At 35.9% G+C, this 15,428-nt stretch overlaps 1 protein-coding gene across 1 annotated transcript in view; it reads left to right on the forward strand.

Annotated features, from left to right (window-relative positions):
• zc3h3 (zinc finger CCCH-type containing 3) overlaps window positions 1-15,428 on the forward strand; it is a 294,882-nt gene that overhangs the window by 263,604 nt on the left and 15,850 nt on the right. The window contains exons 10-11 of the mRNA XM_028804240.2: window positions 603-766; window positions 1,317-1,489. Of these exons, the coding sequence (XP_028660073.1) occupies window positions 603-766; window positions 1,317-1,489 (337 nt within the window). The remainder of the gene's footprint in view (window positions 1-602; window positions 767-1,316; window positions 1,490-15,428) is intronic.

Below are 15,428 nucleotides of genomic sequence, written 5' to 3' on the forward strand. Positions count from 1 at the left end.
TATCTATCTATCTATCTATCTATCTATCTATCTATCTATCTATCTATCTATCTATCTATCTAGTGATTCACAAGTCAATCTAGTATTCACCAGTTCTATTTATAAGGGTGTGATTCCAACTGAACAATTGACTTCACTATTCCAGAGTGCACAGCCAGTTTGCAATCATGAAATTATTATTGTTCCAGAATAGATATTAGGATTTTTTTTCAAATGGGTCTGTAGTGAATTTAAAATTAAATGTTAAAACAATTTTCAGGTTACACTCGTATTCATTAGATTCCTATTAGTAATCAAATGATCAAAAAACAGTTTTTCTAGTATTTGTGAGTGACTTTGAACTTGTCTGTGGTGCTTTTAGTAAACAATCCCCATGCCAGTCCTGCAAAGAGTGCTGTGAACAAATAAAAGGAATAACTGGTGGGGAGGTTTACAAGGCATGTATTGTATTTGCAAGAAACAATGTGTGTTTTCATGTTAATGAGGCTTTATATCATTTGTATCCCTGTATGCTTTTCTGGCATAATACAATTTCTTTGCACACTGTTCATTGCAAACAAGAGCCTAAAATAACAAATCTTACATTTTATCATTTTTTATAGTGTAAGAAAAAGCATACCCTATTGTGTTCAGATTTTGCCAAGTCTGGAACCTGCCCAAAGGGCAACAAATGCAAATTGCAACACCGACAACAGCAGAACCGTCCAAGGACCCAAGAGTTGGGAGTGAGGAACAAGCAGGCCGAGAACCAACTACTGCAGAAAAGGTTAGTTATTTTCCCTGCGACAAGAATGCATTTATATACCTTAAACGTTTTTATATTTGCTGACATGAATGATTTTGCAAAAGTAAACCCCATTAGGTTTAGATGGTTATCCCAGTTTATTCAAAAGTAGCTTCTTTTTAGTTGTACAATCCTAAAAATTTTTTTAATGATTTTAATTTAATTGTTCTTTCCTAAATAATAGTTATGGTCTTTTATTGCAAGTTTTAGAAATATTGCATACTTAAAAGCCTAGAACATACTGTACCATTAAGAGCTTCTCAGACTTGGTGGGTTTATTTAAATCATGTATTGCACCTTGCATTTATATTGTGTTTTGCTGTTAATGTGAAGATGTCTTGTGCGGTAGACAAATCCTTGCACCCCTCTCTCCCTGGGTAGGTGGACTATTCAAGAAAAGTTCTGATTCTTTTTATTATTTGTTTTTGGTTAGTGTCCCTGTTGCTCAGCTCTTTTAAACAGTGTGGCTTATGTTCACCTAGAAAACTTTTAGCTTACAGGGCTTTGATGACATCATGTATTTTCTTGTCAGCACTGAAGGAGTCTCACAGAAAACAGAAACCGAAACGCGCCTTCAGGAAAATGAACATTGTCTTCCTCAGCTTGAAAAGCTACCCTCATACATTGCATTAAGTTCCTCCCCAAGCACCCCAGAAACTGAAGACAAATTCTCTCTGACAGTGATTGAGGGATCTGAAGGTATAGGTAAGTTTGTACTTTGCAACATTCTTACCTAATTATCACCTTGAGTGGCATGGTGGTGCAATGGTACAGCCGCTGCCTTGTAGTAAATAGATCAAGGTTTGCATCCCAGGTCTTCCCAGCTTGGAGTTTGCATGTTTTTCCTGTGTCTGCATGGGTTTCCTCCCACTGTCCAAAGACATGCAGGTTAGGTGAGTTGGTGACACTAAACGTAACGTGGTTAGTGTTTGGTGTGTGGATGTGTGTGTGTTCACCCTGCAATGGATGGACACCCTGTCCAGAGTTTGTTCTTGCCTTTTGCCCTATCCTGTTGTCTTAAAAGTCTGAATTAAGTGGGTTAGAAAAATGACAGGACAATTATCATCTTAAAACTGATACATGAAATGAAATGATGCATCATGGATGCAGATAAGGTTGAAGAAAGCTACAGTACCATATCAATGCTGTTTTATAAAGCAGTGTTAACTGAAGTAGTTTTAGAAAAGTGTGTCATATGCCATTATGGCACAATGGGAAATCTTCATTATTGTATTCTAGGGTGGAAGTGTTCCTTGCAATAGATAGATAGATACTATATAAATGGACAGTTAGATAGGAAAGGCACTATATAGATAGATAGACAGATAGATAGATATGTGAATTTCCCCTTGGGATTAATACAGTATCTATCTATCAGATATAAACTGTTCTGTTTGTTAAGAATACAAGATTTGATTAATGAGACCATATAACATATCTTTATGTTAAAACTCTGTTGCAATATTTTTTAGGTTACTTTTTACAAATGCTTATATTTTAATGAATAATATTCTGAATCATTTTCCTAAATTCATGTCCATCAGTAATTAATCAGTTATTATGATATGTCCGAAGTACTCATATTTAAAGGTGAGTTACCTTTCTTTATGTATCTAAGCTGGTCAGTTTCAAGGATCAGTAATTACAAGGACATTATTAGGTGTCTTGCACTGGCAGGGCTCTGTATTTCCTTTGAAGTTTTTTTTTCCTTTTATTTATTGTTATGTTTATTTGCCTATTTTATTTTGGTTGTTGAATTCATAGACTCACAGGCTTAGGCTCTTGAATTAAGAATTATATATTTTCAATTCCAGTTTACCTCCTCCAGCCATCACCGTTTCCCTCTTAAACATATGGACTACTAGGGGGCTTTGCCCCCTGCTCACTTCGCTCGCCAACCCCCGCTAGCCTCTTTCCGATTCTGCTGTTCGCATATGGGGATGCAGATGTACAATTTAAACAGATTCTTATTTTCATGGGAATTGTTACATGTGTATAATAGAACTAACTATTTTACATTACAGCGAGTAATTAACCATATTAAAAAATAGTAAAACGCAATCATTTGAAAGTAAATTATGTTTAATTTTGCGTTAGTTATTCATTGCGTAATACGATTTCGTTCTGTTTGGCTTTGAAATTAACTTGCAGATAAGTTTTACAGTAAAAGTGTAACTTTAAAAATTAAGTAAAAACAATTTTATGAATTAATTTTTCGTCAATATCGCATTGAAATTTTGATTCTGTGTTTGGACTTTCATCGTGACAACACAACATATAAGTGCCCATGACTGAATTTTGTTTCTTTCCCTCTATTAAATGACTTTTTCAAATGTCTTTGCAAAAGCTATTCTAACGGGAAACTATTAACGTTTTAATACGAATGGCATATCAAGATCTCCTTTGTTCTCTAATGTTATCCGTGAAAGATGTACTACATTACCTTTCTTGGATACATCCTTCTTTCTACAGTAATTTGTGCGGTGGAAGACCGGCGATGTTAACGGTTGCAGATATTCTTTGGGATGTTGTAAGTTGATGTTTACATCTTCCGCATGATCACCACAAACTGTTTCAGCATAGTCTATTGATACGCAATTCACCAATTTGCTGTGTAACTGATCGTCATTTTTGGTGTTAATTTGTTTGAATTTATCGTTTCTCGGTGCTAGGATTGCCCATGTGCTCATTTTTTCTGTTGATAACCGTTCATGATGAAATTCTTCAATAAGATTTGGACATAATAAGTCTTTTTTAATTGGGAACTTAAAGTGAGGAAAATGTTAAAATTTATAAGAGCTGAGAGTGCAGGAACTGTTTCTGTCAAAAGCATTCACACAAATGAGAGGTGAGAGTACCATGTACATGGTGGAATATGGTTGAGAGGAGGGCGGGTCTTGAAAAAATATCTTGAAAAAAATCTCGTCTCGTCTCAGGATTTTTTTTATATAATAGAGAGATAATCCTTTTCAAAGCTGGGGGTGACCCTCTTTAAGTAATTTCTATTGTGAGGGAAAAGTGCAGGAAAATGTGGTGCCTTGAGTTATAAAGATATGAAGCTAGGGAGTTGTGATGTCATCCAGAATCCTGGAAGTATTTTCAATAGTTTATTTGAAGTGGCACAAACCATTAGTATTAAAAGCCTTCCCTCATCTTGGTCAGACGAGCTTGGGCTCAGGTGACAGGGAGGGAGGGCAGTAGGAAGGAAGACCAGAGAAGTGGAGACCTGTGCTGTGCAATAGTGGAAGAAGAGCAGGGAGAGCTGTTAACGTTTGGGTATTTAGAGACTGTGTGTTTAGGTCAGCTGTGAGGGCATAATTGGTGTTATTTTAGCCCTTTGTTTAGTTGCAATCTCCTGCTACAATTATTCATTCTGTCTGTTATCAGTAAACCCCATTTATGTTCTTATTTTAATCACTTATGTATGAATTTGGGATAGAGATCAGCAGAAGAGCACCAGTATTATCCAAAGTGTGTATGTTATTTTATGTAGGCAGTTGTATTTCAGGTAGAGTTCAGCTCTCTGTGTTTGTAACAAGTAATTCATACTGTAAGTACAAATGTGCTGTTTATGTACACATTTAAGTATTTCCGCATTTCCGCACTCTCATAGTAATGCCCAGCATGTGTGCTGCTTATCTAAGGAATATCCTGTGCAGCTCAACCTTATATCTTTCATGGTACGTTAACCCAGGGCTTCAGCCTTGCTCTTCAAGTTCACCAGTAGCTGCTGGATTTCTTTCATACTAATTTATTTTCCTGAGATAGATTTTGCTTAAAGTCTGGAGAGATACATATCTGAGCACATTATGGAAGAAACCCATTTATTTTTTGTGTTACTTGTTTTCCTATGAGTTATATTTATCCCTTTTTTTATAGAGGTAGATTATTTAGATTTTTTCAGACCTTGTCGAAACAATGTGCAGCAATGTAAATGTTATTTCTGCATCTTAAAAAGAAAGAAGAAACTAAATAGAAAAACACATATCACTGTTTTCTCAGGATAAACTGGGAGTAAACCACGTGAAAGTTGTTTGGGTGATGATTGCCATGTTTAATGGAGTTCTAAATCAATGACACTGTACTGTCATTGATGAGATTCTTAATAATATATCCCAGGAATTTAAAGAAGATTTTCATCTTTAATTTCACTTTTAACAGAACATTTTTCCACACCTTTCCCATTTTTTTCTTCATTATAATTATATACTGTTTTACTTCCTCTCTTTTTTTTTTGTAAACAAAACAACTTAAAAAAAAACACAATTGCTAATAGTGTAAAAAATTTAACCAAAAGTATATTATTCAGCATCTTGTGATTGTTTTCAGTTTTTGTTGTGAAAGAAGTAATAGCCATAAATATGAATTAAGTATTAAAAAAAAAAAAAAAGAAAAGAAAAGCAGTCACTGAGTGAGCATGGGGGCTAATGAAGCTGCTGGAAAGGGGTGTGTGGCAAAAGGACTAAGGTCCAAGTTTTTAGAGTCCTGATGCTCCTTGTTTTGCTATATGGTTGCAAGACATGGACGCTATCTAGTGACCCGAGACGTAGACTGGACTCCTTTGGTGCTGTACATTACCTGCATTGTGAGGGAGCGTCAGTTACAGTACTACAGCCATGTGGCGCAATGCGGCTCACAGGATCATCTATTGTTGAGGACCCGAATGGCTGGACCAGGCCAAGGTGACGCTCACATAACCTTGGCAGATAGATGGTCATTTACGGAGGGTAGGATCCCAAACTGTTTTGTTGTGTGGTGGGTGTGGAAACGTGTTGTACCAGTGCATGCGCCCCAACCTGACCTGACTGTAAAATATGCCATCAGGTAAATATCAGTTCCCAACTCGGGTGATTGACTTTTGTTTTCCCAGGGTGTCTTCTGTTCATTGACTCCACCAAGAATCTACATCTATGAACCCACTGCTGAGACTTTTGCAGTTTTGTATTTCTGCCAGGTGTTTCTTTGTCATTTTGTCATAGCTAAGATATTCTTGCATGCTGCTCATACTCCCAGGACTGTTAGTTAAGAAGTTTGGCAGATTTAAGATACACTTCTCAAATCTGGTATAATACAAACGCTGACAAAGATACATTATTTTATGTACATATAACTACAATAAACAGAATGCAATGAATTTTTAGATTGGGAGAAAATTTATATGTAATAATAGATTGACATCCAAGTACATAGTTTTTTTTTTTTAAATTAAAATAACATTAACTGCTATATAATGAGTCGTTTAAATAAAATTCCTTAAGTAATTACTTAAATAATCCTCTTATCAAATTACATTCAGTCTGTAGACTTTTCATATTAATTTTGCTTATCTTTTGTAAACTCTGTTGCAAGAAGTATCAGCTATAATATGTGACCTTAGTACATACTGCTAAAAACAGAGCATAGTTAAACACAAAAGACATGCATTAAAAAATAAACCTTTTTTCACCCCTACCTTTTTCAAGTCCTATTCCATTCCAGTTCAGAGTCACAGTGGGTTTGAGCAAGGTATGGTCTAACTTGGAAGGGATGTGTATTCACTAACTCCAGGGTAAACTAAATGACATGTTCATTTTTGAGATGTGGAAAGATGAAAAGCCCATGTAGGTATGTCAAGAATATGCAAGCTCTTTTTTTTTTCTTTCTTAAAAAAAATTATATTTTTAAATATTAATAAGTTTCAATATCAGTAAGTTTAATGTTATGAATGCTACTCTCAGATTACTACTGTTCTATTTCAGCAGAACACCTGGCCTCACCTGGTGTCACCATACCTTCTGCCATCTCTATTTTTGTTATAAATTAAGATGTGGGGCTTTACACTACATGATTCTGCAATATAAGGCTAGTCCAGGTCTGTTTTCTTCCTTATACAACACTTGTTTCCTCTTTCGTTGAAACAGCTGTGTAAATCTCCACTACATACTTTTGATGATGCTGGCACCTCCCTGTTCTCCACCCTCATTAAATTGAATTTACAGTAATGTAGCGTCATTGGTTGGTTCCTGTCTTACTGTATCTCACTCTCTCTCATGTCTGAAAGCACTTGTGTGTGTACATTTCTTCCATGTATTTTCATGTGTTTTGTTAAATGGATGGATGGATGGCTGTAGTACCACCTTAAGCTAAGATGATTTTGATATAGTAAGTGCTGTATATTTCAGTCAGGCTTTAAGCAGATCTGCTACAGTGTTTCAGCTGCTGCTCACCACACTAATTGCCCGCAACCATGTGCCCTTCCCAGGTCTATTTCATGTGAGCGCTAATTTAATTAGAAAGCACCCATTTCTGTTAATTTACCGGAGAAGTGTTTAGACCTTTCAATTCTTTGCTTCTCCCTGCATCTCTCTTAGAGTGGGAACAGATGTTCACTGCTCAGTGGATGAACATTTAGGGGTTTGTAAATGGCTCCACTCCGCCTTGTTTAGGAGAGAAAGGAGGATTTTATAGCAGCAAACGACCCTTTCTGTAAACATTTTACAGCTCTCTGCTCGCTCAAGCGGCGATTAAAACCGTAGAAACTCGGCAGGAAAGCAAATTTGCCACCATACGGCCATCATTTTATTGTCATATTTCACAGTCGTAACGTTAATGGAGGATACTCTGCACTGGTTTTTAACAGCTCCACTGAGCATGCTTAACAGCAAAGAAGGCTTATTTTACTGTGTCACTGGAGTAGATTTCTGTGTGGGGGGCCACTGAATGGTGTTACGACATTAATTTATAACTTTTCCACTCGTATGTCTGGAGTAGGGTCTTTATTTTTGTCAGCTGTACGAGTCAGTCATGCAGATTTATCTACTGGCACTGTGGTGATAGTGTAGTAATCTGTGCAAATACGTCTGTACATACAACTTAGGAAAAGTGTAGGCTTTACATTATCAGTATCTGTCCATGGAGAACTAGATTTTTATTTTAATGACTTGCAAGTTTCCTGGTTCAAGTATTTCTTCCACAATTTTCAGCAACACAGGATATTTGTTTTTAACATGCACCACAGGGCCTCTGAGTAGCAGCTGTTTTGTTTCAAATAGAGTATATTTGCGTTATAATGTCAATAGCACTATTAGCACAGATTTCAACAGGAGCTGGTACAGCATAATGTAAAGTGTGAGACATGTCTTAAAGTAAATAAGAGACTGCGCCAAGGAGATTTAACTCTACCACCTTGATTGATCAATATTTTACTCTGATGCTGGTGTGCAATTCAGACAGTACATTTTATTTATAAAATAATGGAAATAAAATATTCTGTAGGTCTAAGCCTTTTAAATTTTAAAGTAAATGTTTGGTTTATTTGTTGGAAGACTGCTAGAAAATTCTTACCTATTTTAAAAATACAGAAGGATATAAAAAATGCAAGGACATTAGCAGCATACTGATGGTATGTAAGTCAGGAACCCAACTTAGTTAACCAAGCTAGGTTTTCTGTTTTCACAAAAAGACTGAATAGGTGTATAATATTAGACAGATTTTTATTTGTTGCAGTAATCAGTAATGGTTTATTATTTATAACCGGGTATATTTAAGATGATACATACGTACTTTTGAAGGACTCCTTTTCACTAAGCTGCTTCAGCACACTTTTTAGCCTGTTATAACTGAAGACACTTACAGTATTTGATTTTGAGCATATGAACATGACAGTTTGCTAAAAATACCATAATGAAGGCAATTTCAGAAAATTACAAGGAACTAAAGTATATTTAATTAATTGCTTCAATATTGTTTTAAAATCGCCTATTCTGCAAGCCAAAATGTTGATGTCTTAGAAACTGTGCTGCATGTTACTTTCTCAGAAATGATGAAAATACACCAACTTGTTCTTTTCACTGACTCTGTTTTCATTCTCTATAACGATGTTTGTTGATTCTGATCTTTTACGCTTTTAATATTATTTGATCTCTGGCAAATATAAATAGAAGGCTCACATCTGTTTCTATTTTAATTAGTAAAATTTTTGATGTTCGGTTCAGAGCATTTAGAGACCTAGATGATGAGAAGTCAGTGTGATATACAATCTGCTTGCCCCTGCTGAATGTTTGGGTCTAAACTTAGTTACCTAGAAGATCCTAGCAAATATGGGTGGATTACAGTCTTTCTGTCTGTGTGGGTTTGCTCCCAAAGGTGTCCAGCTGAAGTTGATTGTCAGCTTTGAGTTAGATGTGTGCACGTATATCCGTCCCCTGGAATAAAGTGACATTATATCAAAGGCTGGGTTCTGTCTTATGCACAGTTTTACTAGAAGAGAACTCTGGCATCATCCAACTCAGATCTGACCTAAACAGTTTTTTGAGAATGGAAGAAATAATTACATATTTATGCCCCATATAAAAAGTATATAACATGAAGTATGGGATCTACTGTTATCTACATGAAAATTACACATATCACTTCAGTAGTCCTGACTTAAAATTTTACCCTCGACATTATGTGTGAGTGTTTGACATGTATACTTGACCTCAGAACACTGAAGATTTGAGATGGCAGTACTAATGTGTTAGCTTCTCTGACGCCCTTATTTTAAACTTCTTATTAATCTAATGCATCACATACAGTATTGTTCACCAGATGCTGAAAAAATTTAGCAAATTTTTTTTTATTTTTTTTTTTTTTAAAGTTCACTTTTGATAGCAAAAATGTATAATGACCGTTCATAACATAGCATTCTGAAAGGCAAATAAGTGTTTTTTTGTTTTGTAAAATATTTTTAAATGAAAATGTGATTGAAACCGTTTGAAAAGTTTAATTAGGAACAACTAGATTTGTGTGCACTAATTAGGAGGCCTGTAAGCATATACAGTATTATAGCTGAACTAGAAACCATGACACTCTGCTGTTATGTCTCAGAGCTTCAGCACCATAAACAGCTCCTGCAAAACAAAGTCAGGCTTGACATTTGCACACTCACTTGGCAGGCAATATGCAGAAGAGCACTGGTATTAAGAGAACAATAGTGCAGTATAGTATTCTTTTGTTCAATATGGTACTGCCATTTGTATGTAATGTTAATGTAAATAAAAGTATAAATATGGTAACCGTAGATAGATAGACAGATGGATGAACTTTATTTGTCCCCAAGGGGAAATTAGAACTTTACAGAAGCATGAGTGAGAGAAATAGAAATATATAAATAAAACAACAAAGAATGTCTGCCTCGCAGGCAGTAAAGTGGACAAATTCACTCAGTGTTTCAAAGTCTGGATCACACTTTTTGGCTTTAATTGTAATGTGCTTACATCCCCTTCATAAGTCTCCAGGCCCTCTCCTACTTTTACCACTCTGTCTGATTATATCAAATGAAAACTGTCCTGCATTTAATAGCATCCAAAATACGCTTGACTGTTCCTGGTACTATGGCATTTATTTATTGTGGAGAACCAGTTTAGTGACTTGCCATAACACATAAAAGTTCATCCAACTTATTTAAAAGTGATCGATCATTCCACATTTATGGACAAAAAGCAGTTCTGAGTCCTTTCCATATTGCATATATCTTTGTTCCATATTCTTTCCATCATTGGATGAGCTGCTTCTGTGATAAGGTGCAGCAGTCAGTAGTGATCGCAGAGCTATGAGCTAAGATGGGGAACATCTAATATTTCTCTCTTTACATGCTCAGAGTCTCCTACATTATCTGATGTTATAGACACAGGTAGCTATCAGATTCTTCTGAACCTCTTCGTTCACGCTGTTATAACTTTCAAGGTCCCAGCTCGTCCAAAAAGCAGTTGATACAGGCTGACCACTCGAGTCTGTATCTACAATGACAGCAGTGAACCTCTTCGTTCACGCTGTTATAACTTTCAAGGTCCCAGCTCGTCCAAAAAGCAGTTGATACAGGCTGACCACTCAAGTCTGTATCTACAATGACAGCAGCATATCTTTAATTTAAAAATTCCTTTAAGATTAACAGTAACAAGCCAGAAGCCACATCTTAACATTATCATCAATAATAATTGTATAAATTGCTTCATAATTTTTTATAAAAGAAATAGTAAATAGTCCCTAAAAAAGAAGAGGAGAGCTCCTGTAAAAGGCTGCCACTTGCGCGGCGCCTGGGAATAGCCTTGAAAGTTGTATTAATTCATTGCTTCTTTTTAATAATAATAATATTTTATTTATATAGCGCCTTTCCCATGCTCAAGGTGCTTATTTCCAAATTTAATAAGACCACTTCAGCCATGGGTAGCCAAGACCTAACCTAGCAGCATCAGATGTAAAACAAGAAACTGCCTTGGTTCACACATCAGTTCATCACAGGGCATCTTTAGTCTTGCCATACTATTTTCGAGTCACTAGCTAACTTAACGTGCATGTTTTTGAAAGTGGGTAAAAAATAGAAATACTGAGGGGCAAAAAGAGATCGACACTGGTGTACCAACAACTCTACACAATATAATTCAGTTTAGTTTATTGTTATGTAGCACTTTTTAAAAATAAAGCTCTGGTCTAGAGTTTAGAACCAAGGAATTTACCTGAGGGGTGGGTGGATTAGTTTTGTGTCCGAACATAAACATTAATCTGTTAATTATTAATTATGGATATGTGTATGTCATAGTATAAGTAGAAAGGTTTGGTTCCATTTTCTACAATATTCTGTCCAGGCTTCCTGACTAATGAAATATTAAAAATATTTCTCGTGGAGCAATAATGAATATTAAAGTACAGAGTTTGGCTATAAAGTGCCTTGACCATGATGAAGGAACTAAATTATGATTACTTTTAATCAGTATAAAGCATCTCAGTTAAGACATTTTTTGGCCCTGAAAAAAGTTTTAAGTTCCCCATGGCCTAATGTTAGTGCATCCACATGTGAATATTCTTCATTGTTACAGCTGCACAGCTGAATTTAAGATGCATCCATCTGGTAAGCCCCTTTTATATTACAAGGTCACAGATTGAGCAACAGCATGGAAGAACGCAGCCCTAGATGGAGCAACAGTCCATCGCAGATCACACACACTTCAATCCTATCAGCCTATGTGTGTGTCTTTAAGTGTAGGATGATTCTATTTGACTTTCAGATAAAGAAAGGAACTGATAGTTCAGCTAAAAAGTGTACATAAGCCACATTAAACCTGTATAAAACGTATCCAGGGCAAGGTCCAAATTGTGAACTCTGTCAACAGATGCCTGTCTCCACTCTACATACATGAGAGTGTTCAATACTTAAGCCATTTTGTCTTAAGATTTTGATGAGTCTTTAAAATGACCTTGTATCTAAAATCACTCCCAACTCCATACCCGCAATATTTTCAGATAACATTATCTAAGGAGGGTAGTAGACTATACAACTTCGAGACAGCATGTAATACTTGAAAGACTGGAGTTGATGGATCCTGTTGTCTTGAGTTGAGAATATCAGATGAAACAACTTGAAATTGCAAGTGATGATGTCTTACCTGACTCCCTTTTGAATTCTCACCATAGTTTTAAATTTTGTGGGCTTACTGCATTTTGACCACTAATTACCTTGTATCCTTGAGAACACCACTGGTTGAACAAATGTTTTCTTGGTATGTTGAATTCAACCACAATCTCATTTTTCCTTTTTCCATTGTGTCATAGAATGACAAACGTGAGACAGTATACAGACAAGTTTCTCTTAAGTTTGTACTATCCAAAACACCAGCTTTCTTTCTTGCTTGTGGTCTCACTGTATTCATTGTATTTCTAGCTGAGCATGCATTGGTGTCAACTTTTCACACACATGGGGACTCAAGATAAAATCAGATGTGTTTGATTTTGTGATATCTGATTGCTGAATCTTAGGACTGTGAATCACTGGAAATATCACACTACACAACTGGCACATATGATTGTACCATAACTGTCCACAGCTGGCTAAGATTATGTAAATGAAGAAATACTAGCCTGAGGGAAAATTCTGTTGTGGTTTCCTATACTGCATTGCTTGTGCAAAGACTGTTTGTTTGTTTAAGTAAAAGAATTAGAAGAATCTTAATTTACTTCACATAAGATTATGGGAAAGTGATGTCATATGTTGTTTTTAACTGGAATTTTTTTCTCTGCGGAACACTTCAAGAACATTATTTTGGTGTAACTAGTTAGAAGAGCTCGCCAGGTGTTTTGTCTTTTTCTGTTTTTTAAATAAGTGTGTGTATGTCTGTGTATACAGTGGCGTGCAAAAGTATTCAACGCCCTTGAAAGTCATCATAATTTTCTGCACTTGCAAAAGATTTGTACAACCTATTTATCTATTCAGTAGTTTTAATGTGAAGTCTTGTGCTGCCACAGTGTATTTCCCAAGTCAAAATAAACCATTAGATATTTTACTGAAGAAGTGAAACTCAGTTAGTGTTTACATAAAGTATTTAAACCCTACACATTATTTCTTTGTCAAGAACTGTTTTTCTCCAGTTGACAGCTTTAATTCACTTGGGGTAAGTATGTACCAGTTTTGTATATTGTTCAGGAGTGATTTTTTCCCCATTCGTCTTGGCAGAATAGATCCACTAGGTTGGTGGGATGGCACCTCTCTGGACAGCAGCTTTCAAACAGTGCCATTGATTCTCAATAGGGTTAAGATCAGGGCTTTGACCTGGCCATTCCAAAACATTCATCTTTCTGTTTTTGAGCCATTCTAGTGTCGCTTTGGCCTCAAGCTTAGGGTCATTGTCAAGTTGAAAGATGAATCTTCTCCCATGCTGTAGGTTAATGGTAGACTGGAACAAGTTATCCTGCATTATTGTGTGGTTTTTGTGTCCATCCATTGTCCCTTCAGCTCTGACATGATTCCCAGTCCCAGCATCCTCATAGGCAGATGCTGCCACCACCACCGTATTTCACTGTAAGTCTGGTGTTTCTTGAGGCTTGGGCAATGTTAAGTCACACATACCTCTTTGAAATTTGGCAAAAAATTTCTATTTTTGTCTCATCTGGTCATAACACCTTCTCCGACATGTTAACTGGGTCTTTCTCTTGCTTTATAGCAAATGCGTACATGCTTTTATGTGGACCTTCTACCCTCCCATAGAGGCCAGTTTTGTGGAGAGCTCTTGAAACTGTGGACCCCTGCACCTTCACTCCAGTTTCAGCCAAATAGCACTGCAGACTGCTGAGAGTGACAGTTGGATTTTTAGTAGCCTCTCTCATCAGTCGATATGTTGCTCTGACGTTTAGTTTTGAGGGACTGCCTGCTCCAGTAAGAGTCTGGATGCTGTGTTTAACCTTACACCTTTTGATGATGGATCAAACAGTGCTTAACAGGACATTCAAACTCCTCCAACTATTTACTGCCTTGTGCATTTCATTGACATCAGCAGAATGCTCCTTTGTCTTCATTTATGCAGTGATTGACTAAAAAAGACTATGGCCCTTACAAAGGGTGTTTTTTATAACCAGAGAGATATAAAGGATTCACAAGTAGAGCCGAATTATGTTTAATTATAGTCAAAGGACTTTCACCTTTGTGTCATTTGTTATGAATTTGTCATTTGTGTAAACCTGGTGCTTCCAAAGCACAGAAGTTTAAATACTTATGTAAACACTGTCTTTTTGAGTTTTTCTTCTTCAGGTAAACGGACATACATAAAAAGTAGAATTAATCGCGTTTGTCTTTTTTCATTTAGCCCTCTGATATGGCAGAGAGAAGGAGATGGCGTGTTCTACAGCTGGCTGTCCTGGCTTTTGTGAATGCACTGAATTGTGCATTTTGTATAAATTCAAAAATAAAAATGTAAAAGTTCAGCAATCAAAGTAACAAGTCCAAAGTAATGCAAGCTATGATTTCTCTTTTTCAGTGGTTTGGGGTCAGTGATTTACCAATGAGCACATTAGTGGATCTGACACTGAAGTAATTGCAGCCTTTCAGCATTCATAGTCTTTCAGCATTCATAGCCTGGGGTGTCTATTCCTCATTGTTCTCCTTAATAAATACTAATAATAAATTCTCATTAATTAACAATAAATTCTCATTAATTAAAACAATTAGGGAGCAAATTACACAGAAAAAAATCAAATAAATAGGAAACCAAAAGTATAAAGTATTTAAAGTTATTGCAAAAATACTTCTATTTGTAAATGCCTTATAAATGTAAAAATCTAACTGGCATGATTTTCTGAATGTGGAATGAAAGAAGAGGAAAAAAGCCCAGCTAATGAAAGCAGACAAACTCAAAGTCACATGACTTGCTAATTGTCAAGCTGGATAGAACAAAAACCTGTAGCTGAAGGGGTCTCTGGACTGAGGTTTATCACTGCTGCTCTGTGGGTTTACCTATGAGGGCAGTCCTGAAAATGCTCTCTAAATTCCAATTTTCAGCAGCAGGTAAGAACTAACTAGTCAATCAGATTCCATTGTTTTTCTTTGTATTGTTCCCTCTTGGTATTTCACAGTATGTTCTAGTAAAAAGAAATGGTAATTAAAAAGTAGAGGGTTCAGTTGACATGAAATGCTGAAAAAATTTAAAAAAATATTAAAAAAAAAAAAAAACAATGTATGTAATGATAGTAAAAAAAATCTTCATTTGAGTTTTTTTAGTATTGTTTTAATAGCCAAGTGAGTGACATCCCCATACAACTGATCTCTTTGATAAGTTGAGAAAATAATGCATAAATAATTTACTAACATTTTTAAATATTATTTAATTAGTTGCCATTAAATGATATAGGTAACTTCAAC

Source organism: Erpetoichthys calabaricus, chromosome 6 (genome assembly GCF_900747795.2).
Source record: "Erpetoichthys calabaricus chromosome 6, fErpCal1.3, whole genome shotgun sequence".
Lineage (NCBI taxonomy): Eukaryota > Metazoa > Chordata > Cladistia > Polypteriformes > Polypteridae > Erpetoichthys > Erpetoichthys calabaricus.